The sequence below is a fragment of the Fusarium oxysporum genome, chromosome VI, assembly GCF_013085055.1.
Source record: "Fusarium oxysporum Fo47 chromosome VI, complete sequence".
Taxonomy (NCBI): Eukaryota; Fungi; Ascomycota; class Sordariomycetes; order Hypocreales; family Nectriaceae; genus Fusarium; species Fusarium oxysporum.
In genome coordinates, this window is record NC_072845.1 from 4,054,326 (window position 1) to 4,076,613 (window position 22,288).

The window sequence follows — 22,288 nt, forward strand, 5'->3', positions numbered from 1 at the left end:
TCAAAGCCCTGTAGGCCGCCTGATTTAGACTTTTTTCCGTAGTGCCATTGTGACAGCGAAGCCAATTCTCATGCCCGTTTTCAATAGTTTCATGCAGATTCGTCCTCTCTAGGTAGCAATGTCCGTTATCTTCCGGTTATACACCCGCAGTAATACTCCGGATGCTAAAGACAGCTGGATCACAATTAACTCTCAATTCCTTTACCCAAATCTATCTCCTCATTGCATCTCAGGCTACGGGGCTAGCATCGAGCATTGCCTGTTATCTTAACATGAACGAGTACGAGAATTATGCCGTTGTATCATACTTCATCAATGTCGGACAGGGGGATTCCGCCGTTCACATTCTCAAGTCCAGACATTCGAACCATGTCACAGCCGCAGTCTTAATTGACGGTGGCACGCCTCAAGCTCATGTCGCTGTCAGTACAGCCATAGCAAAAATACGCAATGAAATTAACAACCTATTCGGGTTCAGATCGATTGTGGTAACACACTGGGATAATGACCACTACGGCGGTGTCATGCAAATGTTGTATCAGGACTGGGAAAATCATAGGGCGAACAATGTGGCAATGTCATATGTTGATTGGAACGAAACGACGCTCTACTGCCCTTCGAAAGCTGCCAAATCACTAAGTCACAACTTTCCCAACATCAAAATTGAGTTGGCAGATGGAGGAAGAAACTACCTCCTATTCTTTCGGAGCGCAAGAGTGGTCTGGGATCCAATCTGCCGTGTCATTATCGGTACATATGCTATTGGCTACAATCTGTTCACTGGGTGTCAGCACCTTGAGGAAAATGGGCGGCTAAATACTGTACAGCCACCTCCCGATTTGGAAGAGTCTCTGGGCGAGGTCTATGAACACGCACCAGAGCTTAATGATCGCAAAAGACCGATATTTCTCATCTATGGAGTAGACGGGATGACCTTTAGAGACGGGTGGGCAGCGCCCGACCCCTCGTGGACCAACAGAAACCGGAATGACAAAAACGCTTCATCTATCATGGCGCTGGTGATATGGCCTATACCCTTTGAAGCCGATGACAACTGGCAGATGCGTGTCTCACTTTACACTGGCGGGGATGCCGAAGAAGGCCTCGAAGAGGCAATGATGGGCTGGTTGGGTGCGGAAGGGGGACGATCCATTCATCTCGACGTCGTCAAGGCCGGCCACCACGGCTCGCACTTTTCTACCACTGAAGAGTCTTTTCTGCACAATCTACAATATCTCGTCATCTCCGCCGGACGGCAGTATGGCCACCCAAGTAAGCAAGCAACTCGCTCCAACGAATAAGCAGGCATGGACCAAGAGCTAACAACCATAGGCTTCGCGGTGGCCTATTGCTTCCTTGCGCTGGCGGATCACCGTGAGTACCGGAACATGTCGCGACCTTCGATCCTCTGCACAAGATACCCTTACTGGTTACGATGGCACCCGACTAGGCTCAAGCTTATCGACTGCAATCCGGCAACTGTCATGAGCTGGGGCCAATCGGCCCTGGCCATTCAAGCCCGGCTTATTGGTCTTGACGGTAACTTCTTTCCAGGGTATCTAGCGAACTGCTATGGAGATGCATTGAGAGATGCTAAAGCTTTCGCATTGCTCAACTATCTCCTAAACGACACTGAGGCCAATTTTGATAACATTGTTAATGCTCATCCACATCACCCAATGGTCAATACTCCTAGCCCCCCGCATCCACGAAATACGGAAGTTGAGTATCGTATGCGGGCAGTCCATCAGATCCAGCAGATAATACGGCAGCGTCATGGCCATGCCATTCAGCCTGGGATGAACTGTACTCGGGGTCTACAATGGGTCAGAACAATTGCCATGGGGGATCGCCCTAATGTTGCATATGATCCGGAGCATATCATGGACCCGGCTGTTCTTCACCATATCAGAGAAGCAGCCCAGATTTGGGATAACGATGACGACCTTGCCTGGGCATACATGTTTCCAGATCAAGAGGCTGTGGCCTCCGCAGCGAATTGGGCTTTCGAAAGAGACACCGTCGATACATATGGCCTCCCCGCGACCGTCAATATTCAGCCAGGGTTTATGGCTTCAAACACTACTCCGCCCGGGTTCAACTCCGTTGAGGACTGGATCAAATCCCTCCTCATGAGGGGTCTAGTAGACGAAGGGCCCAATGCCGAGTCAAGCTTTGACAAGGTGTTGTCAAAGGTGGACTCTCCATGTGCCAGATGGTTTGAGCACTGCTTTTCTTGCATTGTACACCTCGGACTGATTGGAAAACGAAATGAGGGGAGGCCATCGCTGACAGGGGCCAACATTAGACTCAAGTTGAGCAAAGATGAGGCACAGGGTCATCTGCAAGATTCATCTCTGTCATTTTCCACGGACGAAGCAGTGCGCACTCTACAATTCGGGACTGGGGCTGGACCGTGGCAGACTCCTTTTGGGTTCCAACTCAACGTGCAGGGCGTTCTTTTTGCGTTAGATGGTTCTTCTTCACTCACCATAGCGCAATTAGCCGGTCTCATAAATTTCCCCTTATCTACCAACGTACTGGTTTCCAAACTGCTGGGCTCTCTCGAACTATCAACATACAAGCAATCGCGTTCCGGCATATGGTTCATCCCACAGTTCAACTCCCGTACCATCATGCGGATTGCGATGAGGCCCAACAACATCAATGCCACTGGTGAGCTGAAATACCTCATAAGCGACAAGCTTGGACCTATCAAGATCTTGGAGGCCAACGTTGTCGGAACTTGCGTCGTCGAAGACCTGGGTCCCAGTAAATGCGAGTCGTCATCTAAGCTAGGATTGCAACTTGATCTTGAGTGGGAGGGCAGCACTGAAGATGATCTGCCTGTTTTTGAGGGCAAAGCTTCTATTGAGTTCTCGGAGAGTGGTTTCCAACTAATTTTCAAGCTTGTCAGTAGCACCGGTCTCCTTGAAAAGTTAACAAGCCGTGCTCTACAACTTCTAGGCGGTTCGTCTGGCCAGTCTCTGCATGAATCACAAAGCCCTTCGTTCGGGGAATATTTGTCGCAAGCCCTGGGCGGTGAATGTGTTTCTGTTCATCGGATCGCTGTCGCCTTTGACAAAGACAGGAATCTTTCATCTTTCGAGATATCAGTCGAGGTTGACGCATCTTTCGGCAGCACCTCGCCTGTCCCTTTTCTTGCGACTATACGTTTGAACAAAGGGTCTTTTGAATTGTCAGCACAGACCTGGCCAATACCTTTATGGGGTAACCCTTCTTGTCCACTGGCATTGCACCCTTTCTACGAGACAACTACTCTGACGTCCCCATTTACACCTAATCCTATCTACAAAATTCCACTCAAGAGTTTGCTTCGCTTGCCAAACGACGCGCATATACCGCCTGGTCTTCCAAATGTGGTCACAGATGTTCAGTTGGCCCTGGGCTACAGCCATGGCAGAACAAGCGCCACATTTCATACCATTCTCGAGTCTGATCCCAACGTTGCTGGGCTCTTTGGTTCAGAAGACCGGGCCCTGGCACCAGCTTTGGGCTTGGAACGAGTGACTTTGGATCTGGGCATCATCTTCCCACTAAAGGGTCAAGGAGGGTCAACTGACATTACCATTGGGCTAGAAGCCTGTTTGACACTGTCACTCCCAGCCGGGCCTAGCTTTAGCTTTCCAGAGCCACCTCAAGTACCCATCGTCGTGCAAGTATCTTACCGGAAGAATGACCGGCGGCATGAGTGGCTGGCATCCGCAACTATCGAGCAGTTGAGAGTGGCCCATCTTTGTAACCTGTTTGCTCAAGATGGCTCCAATCATGCGATTCTGGACCTGATGGGCGGAATATACGTGGCCCGTGCTGGTATCGAGCATCAATACGACGGCGGCACGTCACTCAAGATCGATGGTAGCATGCATCTTGGCGCAGATGAGTCCGGCCCTGCTGCGGAGCTCGATTTCGTATACCAACACCAAGCAAAGTCGCAGGGTTGGTTTTTCAGCGCACATTTGGGTTTGGGTTCCAAATCAGGCACTCTACGAGTAGTGAACCTGCTCAAAGATATTATCGACGAGACCGAGCTGCCTGGCTTTCTCCGCAACTTGGCACTCCCTCTCGATAAGCTCAAAGTCAGACTCGAATGCAAGAAGATTTCAGACAAAACGAACAACGCCCACGTCATCTTTTCTCTAACCATATCAGTTGACAGCTTTGCTATCACGCTTGTACAACTTCGTTCCGTGGCATCTGCGAATTTGAGTGCTCTCGCAAGAGCCAGCGACGAACGCGTGCTAGGCGCAGCAGAGGATACCGGACCGGCTCAGCTACTCCGTGTCGTTATGCCTACCATCCGTCGTATCCCAGACTTCCCTGTTGTAGGTACGATAGAACAGCCCTTTGACCAGCTTGGTGTTGTGTGGACGAACCGGGATCTGAGTGACTCGGAGGTTGGCATTCTCAATGACAATATCTTTGAGTCTGAGCCGTTGCTGAGCAAAGATGGAGCGATTGGCATACCTCGTGGCATTCACTTTCAAGTCACTATGCAAAGCGCTGGAAAGCGAAAGTTGATAATCGACCATGTCGTCAAAAGAAATAGAAAGAGTCTGGTTCAAAGAGGTCTGAAACAGGGCGAGAACGACACAGGGATGGCCGACGAAACACAGTCTTCAGAAAAGACAATAGCACCAATATCAAGAAAGTTCGGTCCTCTATCTATCAACAGCATCGGTCTATCGATTTCTGGCGATTCATTTAGCACCCTCGTATTTTCTCTCGATGCAACCCTCACCTTCGGACCAATCAGTGTTAAACTCATAGGTCTCACTCTCACTGCCGACTTGGAGGGTATCAAAACTCTAGACAGCCTCAGAGCCCTGACGTTCAAGGCTCTGATTGGAGGCATGGCTCTTGAATTCGAAAAGCCTGATACTCGACTGTCGGGGTTGCTTATTCCTTTCGGCAAAGACACAGACCCCGAAACAGGTTTCATGGGTGCCATGGCTGTCTCGGTCGCCAAGTGGTCAGTCACTGCGGCTGGTATGTATACGCAAAACAAGTTGAGTCACCTCAAGTCTGTCTTTGCCTTTGGCGCGCTTCGTGGGACCCTATTTACCATAGGTAGTGTCGAGTACAACAGCTTCACCGGTGGTTTCGGCTACAACTCGACACTGAGGCTACCATCTGTATCGCAAGTAGCTGAATTCCCATTCATCGCGATGAACAGCAATATTTCAGAACCAACAGGATCATTGACGTCGCACCTGGAGACACTCAGCAGCCGAGATAAAGGTGGCTGGGTCACTACTGAGCCTGGCAGTATGTGGTTGGCTGCCGGTGTCGGTTTCAAGGCCTTTCAGACGATAGATTCACAGATTCTTGTGGCTCTTACTATGGCCGATGAGCCCAAATTTGCCGTCATCGGGCAAGCTACAGCAGTCTTTCCCAAGGGCAAGTCTTTGGACAAAGCTTTTCTTGTCCTGGATATTGTTATTGCTTCGGAAATCGACCCTACGCATGGCACAATCCTAGTAGCTGGAGAGCTGACGCCCAGGTCATTCATCCTTGACCCGTCCTGTCGGCTTACAGGAGCTTTTGGCTTCAAGATTTTCTTAGCAGGATCTCCGCATCAAGGCGACTTTGTCTTTACCGTCGGTGGCTACCACAGTCAGTACGCGGTACCATCTCATTATCCTGTCACCTCTTCACGTGTAGGCATACGCTGGCAATACGACTCCCAGATCTATATCTCGGGTGAAGCCTACTTTGCCATCACGCCACAGGTCGCCATGGGTGGTGGCAGGATGGACTTGGTCGTCGACAAGGGCTGGGTTCGTGTTGTCTTCAGCGCTTGGGCAGACTTCTTCATGCACTATCACCCCTTTAACTATGCTCTCCAAGTTGGTATCTCACTCTGGGCCGAGGTGAATATCCCTGCGTTGCTCTGCAGCATACATCTAGGTCCCAAAGAGTTTTCTGCCCGTCTTGACCTCCATGGGCCTCCAATGGCGGGACACGTCCATCTACACTTTTGGAAGTACGATGCCATCATTGCATTCGGAGCTCAGGCAATCCAGCCATCACCTCTGTCATGGGAGCAGTTTCTGAGGATGGTTAAGAACATGCCAGCTGAAGCTCACGAGTCTGACGCGATTAAATCATCGAATCACACAGTCAATATCACCAAAGGTGTTGTGCCCGTTCACAAAGACGCAAAACCAGCAACGGATGATAAAAGCTCATCTGAGGTTGAGATCCGTGCTACCCATCTCGAGTTCCAAGTACAAGCAAGGGTCCCGATCCTGTCACTAACTATTGGGGCTGCACCTCGCAGTAAGATTCAAGGCTCTGCATCACTATACGCACGCCCAATGCAGGATGCTGCGGCTATCATAGACTCACATCTTACTGTGATACTGCACCCCAAAGGTCGAAAGGATGTTCCGGTTGAGCTGGGAGTCCAGACCATTCTCAAACAAAAGGTCGCACCAGCTCTCTGGGGTCAATACAAGAAAGGCAGCAATCCAGCTTCCATCGCCTCGGAGAGCATGCCAGAACATGCTTTGGCCTTGGACTTCCGAGTAGAGCCAGCAGGCCCATCAGAAGAGGATCTGCCAACGATTGACATTGTTGGGTTCAGCTCCACCAACTTGAAGGAGGGCAAAATACCTACTGTTAAGGAGGCAAAAGAAGAGACATTCAGGCTTGAGAGCGTACAGAGTGAAGAAAGGGGGCATGCACACATGCAATGCGTTGTCAAAATGGTACAGAAAGTAAAGAATCGGCCAAAGTGGGCTGAAGAGCTCCTGGGGAGGTAATAATAAGCCAAACACTCAGAAGCATTTTCTACTCTTCTATGTCATACTCTATTTAGAGTTTCTATACCAAGAATAATAATAAAGGATACACCAAGACAGGAGTCATTACTCACTCGTATTCTTCTTATATATGCTTTATACCGGTTCTATCAACTCTGGGTTCTAGAATGTACTATATACATATAATTTAATCACTTCAGCCTTACTAGGCCTGAGAGCCTCTCTACAGCGCATCATGTATTCCACTTCTCATCAGCCTAATTGCCTATGGGAGCTGCGCTGCAATTGCGGCATGTCTGTTGGGCCTGAGGATAAGACCAATGTCAGCAAGTCCTCGCATCCTACCCAATAGAGGTGTCGTCTCTGAGAAAGAGCCGGCTCAAGGTGCTGGAGCTTGGAAACCGCAATACTGCGACCGCGTGTAACGGAAGCACTGGAGATGCTCTCTGACGACCGCACTGACAATGATCTCTACTCACTATACAACCTCGGACACATATTGGCAGTAATACGAGACCTTCCTAACCACATAGCCTGCATGGATCTGATGCGCCTAGCCCTCCGCATCTCCAGGGCAGAGTATACCAGGGCCGTAGCCAGTTATGAAGCAGAGGACATCCAAATGGAAATTGCCATGGCAAAAGGCGAGACGTTTATTCGAAGCTTTCTATCGTTGCCTGACGAGCCTAAGACGGCGTTTTTCTGGTGTGATGGATGTCGAGCCGATATCACCTTTGCGAGTGAGATTTGGACGTGTCTGAGCGAGAGTGGAAGTATACAGCTAGATGATAAGTGCTACAAGAAGCTCAAAGAGGGAATACAGGGGCCTGTTTGTAGTAAGGAACATGAACACTATTGGGTACCGAAGCGAAACATGGAGGAGATAGATGCGGTGCCAGTGGGCTCTGTTGAATTGGGGGACGAGGTTATTTCCTTTGAGGCTTGGAAGGAAAAGATACGAGGGCAATATGTTCCTAGCTGCATAAGCACATAAGCTAGAGAGTTTTCAAGCATTCTTTAGTAGAGGAGTAATGATACATGTATTACTAAGAGACAGGTCCCTAACTATCTACAACCATCTTCAACTATCTTCTCAACTTCCAGTGTCTCTAATACATATTCATCAAGCACTTAGTAGCGGACGATCTCCATGCGCTTCTTGAGACGGAAAGCAATAGCACGCTTTCGGGAAGCAGCAGACTGGGTGAAAGCACCAGAGCCACCGAAAGGACCAGCAGCAGCGCCGTTGCGAACACGAACGATGCAGACGTTGTTGGCGCCTCCGACAGAGCCTTCGCAGGTCATTCCCTGGGGCATCTGGACCTTGAGAGGGAAATCGGTGTTGGTAGCGAGAGAGAGACCCTGGATGCCGATTCCAGGAACATCCTGGGTCACCTCTGCGGTTTGGAAGGCATCGGGGTCAGTGCCACCGGATGTAGCGTCAATTTCAGCTGTCATTGGACCGGCACCGTCTTGGTTGATCTGAGGGAGTTAGTCGAGGAACTTATGAAAGATGGATCAAACTTACCTGTCTATAAGTCATGGTAACCTCTCCGTTATCAGAAGCCGTCGGCAAGCCCTTGCTGGCTCCCTCTCCAGCCGTAGCAGCAACGCTAGTCTCCTCGGCTGTCTCGGTCTTCTCACCACCGCCTCCGCGGCCACCGCCAAAGAGTCCACCCAAGAAGTTACCCAACTGACGCCTCTGTCGGTTGTTGTTGTTGCCCTGGTTGTTACCCTTGGGCAAGTTGGACAAGTCGTCCTCGACACCAGTAGCACTTTCAGTGCCGTTGTTGGTAGGGACGTTATTAGCGTTTCCGCTGCCCAAAAAGTTGGAGATCATGACGGAGGCGTCAACAGGTCCGTTACCCTGGGTCCTGCCCAGAGCGCTGGCTTCTCCACTGCGGATCTCACGATCGCGAATGATGGAGGTGTCGGCTTGAGAACCGCATCGGTTGCTTGAGCAATCACGAGGAGTTCCGTCAGCAACTGTCTATTGTTAGTGATTCCGTTATATGCTACCAGGTGAGATGGCAACTTACTGCTAAGACCAGGCATGGTAACTCCATTAGCTCCCTCAACAGAGAGAACGACTCCATGAGCAGAAGCCATGGCGAAGAAGGCGGAGACAATAGCAAGGGAATGCATTTTGAAGGCTGTATAGATCAAAAAGGATTATTAAAGTTTGTGTTGCTGAAACTGAGCCGCCAGGGCTAACTTGAGGCTTTCTTAGAAAGGAAGTGAAGAGAAGAGAAGATGATTGAGATGCTGTTGGATTATTTTCCAAGATGTCGAACAAACATACTCTTATATACAAATTATCGTCTATATCATCAGTTTTGATGTTTGATACCAAACTCCTCGGTTGTCGGCTCGCCATGCCCTCCCCAGCGCTGATCATCAGCGATCATCAAATCGCATCACGAGAAACCCCATCCTCAGCTTCAGGTCATCGTTTCCATTTGTCTCAACGCCTCTCACAGCCACATATTCTGTTCAGTTCACGAGTCTCAAGTCGCTCACCCATGTTTCAAAAATCTTGGTGTTTCATGTTTCGCTCAGACCCCCTACGGATCTAACGTTGCACCCAGAAAACTGACACGTGAAACTCTCAACTCTAACAATTCGGAGAATTCTTGGCTTTTTTAGTGAATGCGATTGGTTTGTCAGATTTTTTTGTCTGTGTCGAGGTTTTTAAACACCAAGACGTTTGAACTCGTGATTCCTCACGTCGGCCGCCGCGTATTATTAATAGAGATCAACCCTGGGACTAACGCGCAATTAGCGAAGAGTTTTAATGGCTTTGTTTGCGAGAGAATATTCTTTGATCGGCGCTAGTAGGTTCGTGTTTTTGGTGATGAAACCGGAAACGAAGAGTACCAGGTAGGCGCAGTTCTTCGTGAACAAAAGACCAAGACCAAAGGAGAAGCGATGGCGGCTAAGCCGAAGTATTGATGTCTTCTATTGTTCTTCTCATCATTTGCAGTTTATTCGTTGCTTATGTCATGGTTGCGCTACTTGATTCTATTTAATTCCTGAAAAGTGATATGCTGTTGCTAGTGGATGTGAGCAGTGATAAACCTTCCTGTTTATGCAAACACATTCTGTCGTTTATAAACAATTCATGCGTTATTCTAAGTTCTTAGACATATTTGAGTTTATTCTTCCTGGATGCGAATCCATGTGCACCTAATCTTTTCGGCCGAGTGCCGAGCCGGCAGAACTCGGCTTTCACTCCACCAGGAGTCTCACGATGCTGAAACAGCCACTTGGCGCCCCGTTTTGACAACGTTTCACCGCCACTTTTTGGGCTTGACACATTCAGCTTTCTCCTGCCTAAGTATTAAGTTAAGAATTAGACGCTCATAGCTTAACTCTGAAGAAGAGGCGGTTCCATCTGTGTCAAAGCGTCATAACTGCTACCCCAAGCTCCAGAACGTTTGCTGTGTCAAGTTCCAAGACTTGGCTTCTATCGCGAGGTCACTGACCTGTCGCAACTTTTGAGGGCCAGAGGGCTGTGCAAGAATGAAACGTCGCGGATGGGCAGTATCTTGCCCAGATCGGAAAGGCATGCGAGCTGAATCGGCGTTTGGAATCATTCTCGAGTCTGTTGGTTGAAGAGGTCCTGTTAGTCAAGATACGCAGCGCGACAAAATGATTTCGATTCTCCTGTTTGAAAGGAAAGAGTTCGTTGCACTCTCTGGCACGGCACTCGACCAAGGCTGTAATTGAGTTGTGTCGATCATCTCATCCCCATGCTCGATACCGCGCTCAATTGACTATTCCTACGAGTGGCTTTTAAGCCGAAGTACTTGATATTTGTGAGAAAAGATTTAATTGGAATACAGACTAAGAGTTCACTCAGCTGACTTGAGTAGTATGTACACGACACGATCTGCTAGCTAGGTAACAAGAAAGAAAAACACAAATGCGACTCGGAACTACCAGAAGCCTCCATCTACCCCTGGTTAATAGGATCGTTGATAGGATCAACACCCTTTGCAGTACCAATACGAGCCTCGAACCAAAATCGAAGTCTCTCAACCAAGCCACGGTCCTTCATAAATCGCGCAAACTCAGCTGGGTTGGTAGCAGTCTCGTTGCGAAGATCGGGGAAACCTTCTGGGGTGGCGATATCGCGACGAACAGACCAAGTACCCATAGCAGTCTGGTACTCCTCGCTAAGGATGAAGTTGTGAAGAAGCTTGGCTCCCTCAGGGTGAGGAGCATCCTTGAGAATGCCGGCATATTGCGACCAAGAGACATATTTACCCTTTGTAGGTTGGGAGAATTTGAGAGGCTTGGATTCGCCGAAACCTCCGCCAGCAGCGAAGTAGGCAGCTTCGGTGGCGTTCTTTTGGCTGATGATGGCGCCGGGAGTTGCCGTTCCACGAACCCAGCGAGGGTTCTGCTTGAGGAGATCCTCGAACCAGGAAGCTCCGTACTCTTGCATGCTGGAAACTGGTCAGCTTGGATCGCCGTGAGAGACGTGAGGAACTTACATGAGATAAAAGGCGAAAAGAACCGCGTCGTCGTCGTTGGGGTAAGTCAGGACGAGCTTGTTCTTAAACTCAGGTCGAAGCCAATCGGTGTACTCTGCGGGTGCCTTAATACCGCGAAGCTTCTCTGTGTTCCATGCATTGGCCCAGAAGAAGATATACACTCCATACCAATACGCCGTGCTATCCTTGAAAGCATGATCGATTTGATCAAAGCCCTTGGGGGCGTAGTTGAGCAAAGCGCCCTCTTGAGCCCAGCGCGGGTAATCGTTCAAGGTCTGCAGGATCACGCTGTCGACGTAAACTGACTTTCCACCCGCAGCGAGTTGCTGATCGACTCTGACGTCATGGTACTTGGAGAGATCGACAGTGACATTGAGCTTGATTCCGGGAAAACGCTTCTCGAAAGCTTGTTTCAGACCGGCTTGTTGATTGACTGCATCTCCGCCGTGCCAGAGGGTGACGGTGTCTCCCTCCTTCAAGGCAGCTTTGTAGATCTCATCGAGGCTTCTTGTTTCAACCTCGACTTTTTCGTTAAATCCGAGGACTTGGTCATAGCTCATGACAGAGCTAGCCAGAAAGGCGAGCGAGAACAAAGAATGCTTCATATTGATAGGATTGAATGGTGAGAAGATGATGCTCTGGACTTGCATGAACTAATGAACGGGCATTGGGTCTTTATACAATTGTTCCCCGATACGAAAACTTGATTTAGCCTACGCTACATAACTCAATCTCAGTCGGAAACACCGCGACGGTGTTTCCGGCCAAATCGTGGATAGAGTTTGTCAATGCCGATCTCGCATGATGGCTTATATGAGTACCGGGATTACGTGATGCCCCATGTTTCTACGATTCCTCCAATGAGGAGCACGATTGATTATCGACGCGCGCGGTTCGGAGGGGCGGTGGGATAGACCTCATCCCGCCGACTCTGCTTAGTCGTCATTTTCGTACTTGGCCTTCCTAAAGAGAACAAGAAGTGGGCAGTCGCATTACGTGGTTGACTATATTCGCGACTCGTAACGAGGCTCAGCTTGAACTCAAAATTGGCAGGGGTTACTTTTTCAGAAAGAATCCTCGTGACAGCTCGTGATTCTGGCTAATGAGAACCCAGCAACCTATGAACATACTGAAGGCCCTGCAATTACAGGTACCAATTGTGTTTCCTATTGGCTGCAGTTACGATTAAGAACTGTTACCCAGTCACGGACTTATGTTGTTCTGGCCCGGTTTTGGCATATGATGTTACTTCATGGTTCCATTACACTATGGATTATCCACCGCCAGACTCAGGATAGTTGCTACTTATATACATGACAGCAGCCCAAGCTATTCCACCAATTATGCGAGTGTCTTCTCGCCCTTCTCAATAATGGGAGGAGGACGCGGGATGTCCTTGCGAAGGACATAGCGCTTGAAGATATATGGCAGCCAGACCTTTGTCTCATGAGACAAGAAGCTTTTTGTAGGGACGGAGAAGACCTCTTTATTTTGTGTTAGTAACTGTATCTAATTGGTATTATAGTGGGGAAAACTTACGATCCAATTCCTCAAGGGTCATCTGCTTCGTCTCACGAACGAAGCAGAAGATCATACCCCAGGCAATGAGGTTAAGTCCAGCATAGAAGCCGAAAGCTCCAGTGGGTGTCATGACAGTCTTCATACGAGGGAATGTCAAGCCAAGAACACCGGCGAAGGTGTTGTTGATGCAGACAGCCCAAGCCATACCCTGCTCTCGCTGGATGGTGGGGAAGACCTCGGCTGAATACTGGAAGGCGACAGGTCCCTCTCCCAGACAGTAGGCGATGGTGAATAGGTAGACGAACAGAACGACGGGACCAATGTTAGCAGCTCGGTTGTCGCTGTTGTTGAGGAGTGAGAGACCACCAGCGAGAAGGAAAATGCACATGAAAGGGAAGGTAGCCAAAGTCAAGAATCGTCGTCCCTTGGTATCAATCAGGAAGAGAGTAGGAATGGTGAAGACGACCTGGATAGCACCGTAACCCAGAGAAGCGTACAGAGCCTCGTCGTGGCTGTAACCAGCCTCTCGGAAGATACTAGAGCTGTAGAAAGAGATGATGTTGATACCGCACATCTGCTGGGCCAACATGACAGTGCTAGCGCCGTAGTTGGCACGTCGAATCCTAGGAACAGCGAAGCAGTCCCAAAGACGAGCAAAGTAACCAGCGCCAGCATTCTCGCGAAGCTCCTCGTGGTAGATGATGTAAGAGTAGTAGTAATCGCGAGCACCGATGATGGGGTGAGCTCGAAGCTTGGACATGGAGACGAATCCATCGGCGATGCGGCCGTGCTTCATTAGCCAGCGAGGAGATTCGGGGCAGAAGTAGATGCCGACAGCGAGGAGGAAGGCGGGGATGAAAGCAGAGCCGAGTTCCAGACGCCAGGCGATATCTCCGATATCCTTGACGATGACATTGGCGCAGAAACCGAGGAAGATACCTATCGCTGTTAGTACTCCGGCCTGATTGAGAGAATGTGAGAGGCGTCTTACCAATGACGACCCAAAGCTGCCAGAACATGACGAGAGCACCTCGAATTCGAGCAGGGGCCATCTCGGCGGAATAGATAGGCACAGTAGCGTTCTTGGCACCAATACCAATTCCCATGATGAAACGGATGGCAAAGAGCTCTTGCCAGTTCTTGGCGAAACCTGAAGCGATGGGGGTAGCAACCAAGCAACAGGCTGTGATGAAGATCTCTCCACGTCGGCCGAAGTAGTGGTTGAGAGGATCGACGATAAAGGCACCGCTAGAGACAGAATGTCAGATGAAGTCAGGATGTCGTAGGTGAAATTTGAAGCTTACATCAGACCAGCAGTCAGGAAGATGATGGAGTTGATGATACCAACAATCCACTCATCGCGTCCCTTGCCATCAATGCCAAACTCCTTGGGGAATGAAAGATTAGCGCCATTGGCACCTGTCTGATCCCATCCCTGCGTAGCAGCACCCACGGCACAAAGACCAATTGAGTACCACAGCATCTTAGACCCATGCCACTTGTGGTCTCTCTCATAGATGAGAGCAGCGCGTTCGTCGTCGAGAAGGTCATGGGATTCGAAGTTGTCGGGGTCACGGGCGATGAGAGCTGCTCGGCCGAAGAGGTCAACATGCTCGGACATGCCATTGGACTCGGCAAAGGCGCGAGCGTCGGCGACGACTTGATCCTTGGTTTTGCTCTATAATACTGGTGAGTAATGGGAAAATTGAGATGGTTTGCGGGTTGAATGTACCTGGAGAGGGTTCTGAACAATGTTGAGAGCGACGGAGTGGCGACGACCCTGAGAAGCATGCTCTAGAATCTCAGCACCTCCCTTCTCAGGCGGAGGCGTAACGGTCTTGTCATCATAAGACGAGCCACCGTGGCCAGGTGAAATATCCTTGTCATCCATGTTTAAAGTCCAGTAAATCAACAGTCAGGACAGTTAGAAAGAGAAGAGGAGAGACACTGCTGAAACAACAACAAGATCTTCATAACCTGAGGCTGTATTATATATAAGCTTAAATTTAAAGCACGGCAGTTGGCAACCCTCTGGGGTCAAACTTGGCAATCCGAAGATGCCCACCCTTGCCAAGCCCAGGCAGCAGGTTAACAGTCTTGGCCGGCATGATATCACCACGCGCCAGGAATGTGTTGGAGGTGTGCTACCCCGTGGGATCAACGCGGAGAAGATGCGCTCATTGGACCAGATCACTAGAGTGGGACCGGTGCAGGACTTTTTGCTTGCTTATGCTGGTTTACTCTGCAAATTGAAGATCATTTCCTTCTCTACGGACTGATCAATTGCTGTCAATTTGCAGGTCCTTTGTCAGATTGCCCTGTTGTTATGAGGCATATCGACCTCAGATCAGAAGCACTAAGATTACTGAGATATCCCCAGCTTCCATCTCATGCGGAGAAACAGAAAAAAAAGTGGCTTTAGGCACCGAAATTCGTTCCCCCTTCTTCCCCTAAAAACCAAGCTTTTCCTTTGTCCTCCCCGCTTACCCCACATGTTGTGCCATGGGGATACAACCGCGAAGTCTTGGCCCATCCTCCGAAATACTCCACTTGAGCAATTGATCCAATCATTGATATGTTTATTTCACTGCCTGTTTTTTAGGTCAGGAATTTAGTCTGAGCTTTTTGGGGGAAACGGGCGTTGGAAACCATGTGAAAGGAAGAGTTGGGGACTAAGTGGGACGGAGAGTTGCAAGAATACGGGTGCCTAATTGAGGTTGTTGACCGTCGATGAGTTGATGAAAATTTTGTCGGCGAAGGTGAGATGATTGAGCTCGGGTATCTCGGTCAATGTCGTTGAGGATTGATCATTTCATGTCTTGCATGGTCAATGCTACCCTCTGTGGCTTGAGACTTGAGTCAATTGACTGGGCAGCCGTAGGCGAGCCTGCCGCTATTGAAACGTTCCGGGCCATTTATGTCAGCAGTAAAATTGAGTTGAGACGAACCATTAACGTTATAAATAAAGTTAAAATGCGATCGTCGTTGTTTGTGTTGATCAAAGTTTCACTGTGATCGCGATCATCGGTGGAACAAAAAATTCAACAAGCGGCTTCAACGTTCAAGATGACGATGACACTCTAATAAGTCACCCTGGTTCATCGGAACATTTCACGATAGTCGAGATGCTTCCAGCCATGCTCGCTAACCCAAACAACACTAGCCAAATTGCGGCTCAATCGAAAGTATCAAACTCCCCTGAAGAGCATTGTGTGGTCATTGTCATTCCCGAGGGTTCCTTTGTATTCAGAATCATACTATGGCATGAAGATTTATGTAACAAATACCTACCAATGTCTACCAAAATGACCAGGATCCTTCCATGTTTCGCTCAACTCAATTTCGTGATCAAATCCTGTCGCGTAGCGACCAACGCGTCTCCACTCTTGCCGTTTTCTCTCCAACGTGCATCGGGTTGTATCGGGAATACCGGAAATGGCCTCAAAATCTCTGAAACAGGACCATGACCGCATGCCTGAGCAACAGGCTATTCCCCCTCTTACGCTGGACCCAATAAGCAGGAATAACACGTGAGATTAAAGAAATGCGCTGGTAAGACGGGAGGTAAGAAGAAGCTTAGCAGCCAAGATATCCAGCGGAGTAAAGCGCTCCATTGGAACTCGTTCGGGTAAAGTGTCGGGGCCCCGTGGGAAAGTTTTGGTGGTCTCGTGTGCCTTGGTTTTGATCCTGCAAATCCGGGGCAACGACATGCAATGTCTTTGGGTATTCGGTCCTATACTTTGATCTGCGCTTTGTGTTACCAGACTCGGATAATCATGCAACTTTGAGACCCTTCTCCATTGGAGACCCTTGCTGAAATGTCAAACCAAAAGATTCAAGAATGAAAAGGTAAGAGAGTCGGAGCGGAACCGAATGTGGATATGTAAATCCTCGATATCTTATATTTCCACTATAACGGCCATCATAACTCATTTTATACCCCAACACAAGCATGGCAACTAATTGAGGCGCAATGATATTTTAATTATCACTAGTTAGTGATTCAGGGTCCTAAAGGCCTTCATTCTGCCATGCCGCGTAAAGAAGATGTCAGATGCTGTAAAAATACCCTACACCATCGTTCCAGCTGTGGCCTGAGGCAGACAGAAGAACCAGACTGGACGGGATACCTAAAGCAGTCATCTTGGCGCCGATCACTATCTGACTTTTATCCACCAGCAAAAAGTCAGAGGCTTGAGAGAATAAACCTAGACCATGCATCGGATAAATTCGCGCCGTCCTTGCAGTAGTGGAAAAAAAGAAACTTTTATAGATACGTCATAGTCGGAATAAAACACGTGAAAAGCTCACGCGTTCTAAAACGCGGTTTACTTGACAAATGACATTGGTTTGCATTTTTATTAGCAAGAAATAAACGCCCATGCAAATCAGATGAGAGCAGCATAAGATAGTGAAAAAATCAATTATTCTCTGCAACATGAAATATTTTACTTGACTGTTAGTATTTTATCATAACGTCCTTCTGGCCATATGTCTGAATTGGCTGCTGAAGAGAGACGCACACGTTGTTTACAACTCTGCCCCTCTTGGCAGTAATATCGAGTACAAACATGACCTTACGACTGCTAAATCGGTCCAAAGGTAACAGCATCGAGGTTGACACCCGTGTTGTAGCACGTGAATCCAAAAGCAACACCAAACTGGTCATACTGAGCCAGGTCTTGTTCAGTAAACCTGCAGCCTGCGTTTATCAGGTACCAATCCAAACCAGCGTTTGCACTAATCCCCCCCGCCCCCAACACACTTTGGAGGTTTTCCGGAGGCCCCGCGACACAGCTGGCACTTATATAGGAGCATCCGTTGATATTGTCATCGTCGATATACTGGTCGACGTGCAAATAGCCTTTGAGCGAGAGGTGCCTGCTTTGAGGAGCTTCTTGTCGATCTTTTGGTAGAACACGTTTTCATACGGATAACCCGGTCCAGCTCCAAACACTTCTCGTCCAGATGCGGGGCCTTGGTAACTCTGGCTACTGAGACTGAAAGCATTCGAGTAGGGCGTCACTATCCATGGCGCAGTTGTTCCGTCGTCAAAGCTGGGGTTGATGAGGTAAGTCGGCTCTCCTTCGGCGGTTGTGGTGGTCGCGGTGGTAGTCTCGGAGATGATCATTGAGCTTTCAGTGGTGGCTATAGCTGTAGTAGTCTCGATGCTGGTAGCTACCGTTGATGTTTCGCCCTCGGCGGTTGTTGTAGTTGCACCCTCAGTCTCCGTGGTTGATGTCTCAGCCTCGGAGGCGATTGTCGAGGTTTCGGCGCTGATGGTAGTCTCAGTGCTAACGGTCGTCGTTGCTTTTTCGCTTTCAGCGGTCGTTGTAGTCACGCCCTCAACCTCTGTGGTCGTTGTCGTGCTCTCGGCTGTCGTCAACGTAGACGCGCTCTCAGTAATCACACTGCTAGCCTCGGAGGCAGTGAGGGATCGGGCGCTGGTCTCGGCCGAAAAGGTGGAAGAGAGCAGACTCGGAAGCGGAAGTTGTAACAACCGAGGTTGACGATGGTCGGCACGGCCCTGCATCGACTGTTATCCACGAAGCGAGTGTTGGTTGCAAATGCAACAACTATCAGCTTGTTGGGACCCATTGTGAGATAACTCCACCGAAAGGTAAGCGAGCGTGGGTGGATAAAGAACGATGAAAAGAGCAGGAGAAATCGGGAACATTATCCCTATTACTCTCGATTTACCAACTGAGTCTAGGCAAAAAAAGCAATCACACTAGCAATCATGGCTGATAGTAGCATCTCAATAGTCTGAAGCAGCAACTTGCTAGACCAATAAAATTACTAGTTCAATGAAGGCCGGCTGGCGATATACGAATTTACCCCCTGACTAGTACGAATATAAAAAAGGACAAGAGAAAAGCGCGAGAGACTCATGTATTAGTGTTCGTTTCTAACTGTATGTTGCTAAAAATTAAGGGAAATTGTCTGGCTTACCATTCAGTGTGTAGATACTCGTGTCTTCCTCACAGTACTTGCCCAGGAATAAATATACCATTTGCTTGATCAAAACACATCAAAAAGCAAAAGCCTAACGCCTCGCTCCGTGAGCAATTGTGTCCTTAGGCTCGTTATTTCCGGAGTAATAGACCACAGATTGAAGACGGCAGCATAGCCGATGGACTGTTTGTCGAGATCTTGGTAATCTTAGCATGTTATCCTAAAAGGCTTCGGTTGGGAGGCTGACATTGGAAAAACTCAATAAGACACATCAGAGAAAGAACAACACGGTCAATCTTCCTAAACACACGCCTCTCTTCCTCTAGTGTACCCGACGTCAGCTTCTTCAGCCATGCCAAGATCGAAGCTGGGAGTCTTGGTGTTCATCTTCTCCAGTACGTCTTTTGTCATGTTGGAAGATAAGATAACCTTGGTCGCCGATGAACTGTAGATGAAAATGAGAATGTTGGAATTCAATTGTGAAAAGAGATATGTTAGAATGCGGATTAGAAGATATCGTCTTATATCCGAGTCTACGTTTCCCGGATTATTATTTGCTAGGCTAGCCATGGTCATGCGGGGGACGAAGTGGTTGCTGATATGGAGCCAGGAGACATGCGATGAGAACCCCCGCCATTGGGGCACACGTACCCGACGTTTGTGATAAAAACTTCTAGGTTCTCGGATCGAGGATTAATTGTAACGTGCCGGTTGAACTATGGACGGTGACGGATCTGGAGCCGTAATGAGATCTCTATTAATCGGGTACGCGCACCCGATACTTTTAATAAACGCGTCTCGGCTCCTGTATCGAGAGCTAATGATTGACAACTTATATAGAGTTGGTTGGCCGGTAGTATATCGAGTTTTCGTATCACTTCTACTCAGCTTTGACAATCACATCATTTTCCACTCTCATCAAGATGACCGCAATCACCAGCGTTACCAAACCTCAATCTCAACCTCAGAGCATTGTAGGAGACAAACCTTGGGTCCTACCACAAAATGCTCATTCAATCTCACCAATGCGAAGCTCATAGATCCAGTTGAGGCAAGGGTGATTGAGAATACGACCATCACAGTATCGGGAGGCATTTTCATGGGGGTTTCTGTCGGCCAGTCTCCCCACGATGGCCCAACAGAGTACTCAGTTGCTGTATGAGATAAGATTCGCAAAAGCGCGGACTTCATCAAGATTATAAGTGGAGGCGGCGTTGCAAGTCGTCTCAACAACTTGGCTCACCCTCAGTTCCTTGATGAGGAACTCGGCCATGGTGCACACAACCGCGAGCTACGACACATATGGTACCGCCCACGCGTACACCATTCGAGCCATGCGGCATATGATCAACAACGGCGTTCTTGGAATCGAGCACGGAAATTTCCTAGACGAGGACCTTGCAGAGCTCATGGCCGCAAAGGGTATCTATCTTACCCCTACCTTGGTCACCCACGACGCTATGGCCACGCCTCCCTACGACCAGTTTCTGAACGAGGATTGTTCCAAAAAGAAATGCAGCCGTTCTCGGTTCGGGCTTGAACGCTCTGAAAGTTGCCTACGAAGCTGGCGTGACGACATGTTTCGGCTCAGATCTCATTGCTGGGATGCATCAGTTCCAACGAAGAGAGTTTACAATCCGATCTCAAGTGCTGCCTGTGTTGGCAATTCTTCGCAGTGCCACCATAAACTGTGCCAAAATGATGCGTCGAGAGGATCGGATTGGTCACATAAAGGAGGGCTTTATGGCTGACATGGTGGTTCTGATGGAGAATCCTCTGGTGGATATTACAGTCTTGGACAGCAAGGAGAAGTTGCTTGCAGTTATCAAAGGAGGTCATATTGCATTTAGCAGTGTTAAGGAATTGCCTGTTACAATCAACAGAAAGCCATGGTAGGATCGAGATGGTCATCACTGGCTTTACAAAGTCATTCGGAGAACCAGAACAATAAGCTAGGAGGACATTTTACAGAGCTCATTAAGTTTCGTCGCACCTAGATTGGATTTGCGTGTATGCTATGCAGTTACCAATTGCTCAATTACGATGAATTTTATTAATGTCCTTGAAGAAAAGGTATCGTGTCTCGCTTGGTATGAGAAACTAGTAATAGGTCTGCCCTGATGAAAGTTGCAATACAGTAACCTTAATCCAGGCTCTGTCATCCCGAGAAACCTGGCTAAAATAGAATGTTAGATGTTTCTAAATCCCCCCTCAACTAATCACTCGACCATTCTCAACACTACTATGTACGATTCCCCCTGGGGTGGCCACGTATGGATCCATTTCCCCGGATCGGACCCAGAACAAGTTCCGAAACGCTTCCTGGCTTAGCTGTGCCGGTCACCTCGCTCACCTGGCCCCCTCACATAATAATGGATCATGGTCACAGGAACTCGGATCATGGATGCCCTGTTTTGGCTCACAAGTATCCCATCCATGTCAACTATATCGGCAAGCGTGCCGATAAAACTTCTACCTGACGATATGGATATCCCTGAGCAGATGGGCGGAAGACGGAAGAGACGCCTTGTTCCGGATCATGAACGCAAGCGAGTTCGAAGAGCGTGGGTCACGTAGCCTACAGTTGCGCGCTTATCAGCTGATTTGAGGATTCCTAGATGTATACCCTGCAAGTCTAATAAACCGAAGTGTGATGGTGTTAGTCCATGTCAATGATGTTAGAAAAGTGGCGTGGCTTGTCATTACAGAGGGATCAGCCCTGCGGATAACACCCACAGTCAACAACGATCAGAATGCGAATTGATACTGGAGTCAATTTTACGTTCAAAATGTATCGAGGTGCCAGAGGGGATTTTGATGTTGAGGGAACTTGCCAAGGGCAGTGAAACGGCAGCGTCATCACTGGAATGAATAATATCTGGTTTAGATTCATTCTTCCAAACGTCGAACGAGGCGGCAGATAAATCCTACATCTGATGTATCTGCGACACAGGGGTATCAGGCCAGGCGGGAATGGTTGTCGGGTCACGAGAACCAGCCGAGATGTACGAGTATTGGGACATATGATGAGACATCAGCACCTAAGATTCCTGCAAAGCAAGCCCCGGGTTTTCAGGCCCATGATGAAGAGTCAATAGCTATCCACAGGTGGCCGGTGAGTCAAAAGCATGAGCTGCCCATAACATGAAACCAGCTGACACTGAGTAGGGCGCTGAAGCAGAAATGGCCAGAGCATCTACTGGGATAGTCTCCACTATGGAGGCAGCGGCCACAAGCCTCAGCATTGACTGGGATCAATTTTTCCTACAGAACCTCCTGAACGGATGTGAGGCGAATGAGCGATCGTTCTGGCTGTTGGATCCGAATAATAATTTTGACGTATTATAGTAGAACTTGATCCGATTACCAGATTTGGTTTGCAATGAGAACATAGCAACCCTATTCCAAAGTAGTTTTATACTTATGAGAAGACCAAACCTCCGGGGGAAGACGATATGAACTTATGTCAAATATGACTCAACAGTACTAGGCTTATGATAACCCCGGAAATCTAACCTCCTACTA

The 22,288-nt window shown here is 48.7% G+C and overlaps 6 protein-coding genes across 6 annotated transcripts; 2 read left to right on the top strand and 4 right to left on the bottom strand.

Annotated features, from left to right (window-relative positions):
- Positions 1-272: 272 nt before the first annotated feature.
- FOBCDRAFT_137019 (uncharacterized protein) lies at positions 273-6,788 on the top strand (the record flags this gene model as incomplete). The annotated part of the gene is made up of 2 exons (XM_031185502.3): positions 273-1,272; positions 1,333-6,788. 2 exons carry the CDS (start codon positions 273-275, stop codon positions 6,786-6,788), a joined length of 6,456 nt encoding a protein of 2,151 aa, XP_031036637.3.
- A 1,021-nt stretch (positions 6,789-7,809) lies between these two features.
- On the bottom strand, positions 7,810-9,038 carry FOBCDRAFT_185808 (uncharacterized protein). Its single transcript, XM_031185498.3, has 3 exons — positions 8,828-9,038; positions 8,317-8,774; positions 7,810-8,270 (listed from the first exon to the last, which is right to left on the bottom strand). Exons 1-3 carry the CDS (start codon positions 8,931-8,933, stop codon positions 7,920-7,922), a joined length of 915 nt encoding a protein of 304 aa, XP_031036633.2. The 5' UTR covers positions 8,934-9,038; the 3' UTR covers positions 7,810-7,919.
- Positions 9,039-10,743: 1,705 nt separating this feature from the next.
- On the bottom strand, positions 10,744-11,892 carry FOBCDRAFT_137876 (uncharacterized protein; the record flags this gene model as incomplete). Its single annotated transcript, XM_031185497.2, has 2 exons — positions 10,744-11,239; positions 11,288-11,892. 2 exons carry the CDS (start codon positions 11,890-11,892, stop codon positions 10,744-10,746), a joined length of 1,101 nt encoding a protein of 366 aa, XP_031036632.2.
- A 736-nt stretch (positions 11,893-12,628) lies between these two features.
- On the bottom strand, positions 12,629-14,737 carry FOBCDRAFT_321149 (and other transporter-domain-containing protein; the record flags this gene model as incomplete). The annotated part of the gene is made up of 5 exons (XM_031185496.3): positions 14,541-14,737; positions 14,113-14,486; positions 13,800-14,056; positions 12,827-13,747; positions 12,629-12,771 (listed from the first exon to the last, which is right to left on the bottom strand). Exons 1-5 carry the CDS (start codon positions 14,697-14,699, stop codon positions 12,629-12,631), a joined length of 1,854 nt encoding a protein of 617 aa, XP_031036631.1. The 5' UTR covers positions 14,700-14,737.
- A 2,657-nt stretch (positions 14,738-17,394) lies between these two features.
- FOBCDRAFT_241383 (uncharacterized protein) lies at positions 17,395-19,174 on the bottom strand (the record flags this gene model as incomplete). Its single annotated transcript, XM_054702436.2, has 3 exons — positions 17,395-17,672; positions 18,541-18,586; positions 19,070-19,174. The coding sequence occupies 3 exons, from the start codon at positions 19,172-19,174 to the stop codon at positions 17,395-17,397; spliced, it is 429 nt and encodes a 142-aa protein (XP_054558411.2).
- An 845-nt stretch (positions 19,175-20,019) lies between these two features.
- Positions 20,020-20,659, top strand: FOBCDRAFT_203693 (uncharacterized protein; the record flags this gene model as incomplete). Its single annotated transcript, XM_059609077.1, has 2 exons — positions 20,020-20,185; positions 20,283-20,659. 2 exons carry the CDS (start codon positions 20,020-20,022, stop codon positions 20,657-20,659), a joined length of 543 nt encoding a protein of 180 aa, XP_059465238.1.
- Between the last annotated feature and the right edge of the window lie 1,629 nt (positions 20,660-22,288).

What these genes read in the sequence shown, in the direction of transcription:
- FOBCDRAFT_185808 (XM_031185498.3), bottom strand. Translation starts at nt 8,933, where the DNA reads ATGCATTCCCTTGCTATTGTCTCCGCCTTCTTCGCCATGGCTTCTGCT. An exon ending in TACCATGCCTGGTCTTAGCA is followed by an intron (nt 8,775 to 8,827) that starts GTAAGTTGCCAT and finishes AACAATAGACAG; the next exon opens with TTGCTGACGGAACTCCTCGT. An exon ending in TTACCATGACTTATAGACAG is followed by an intron (nt 8,271 to 8,316) that starts GTAAGTTTGATC and finishes TAACTCCCTCAG; the next exon opens with ATCAACCAAGACGGTGCCGG.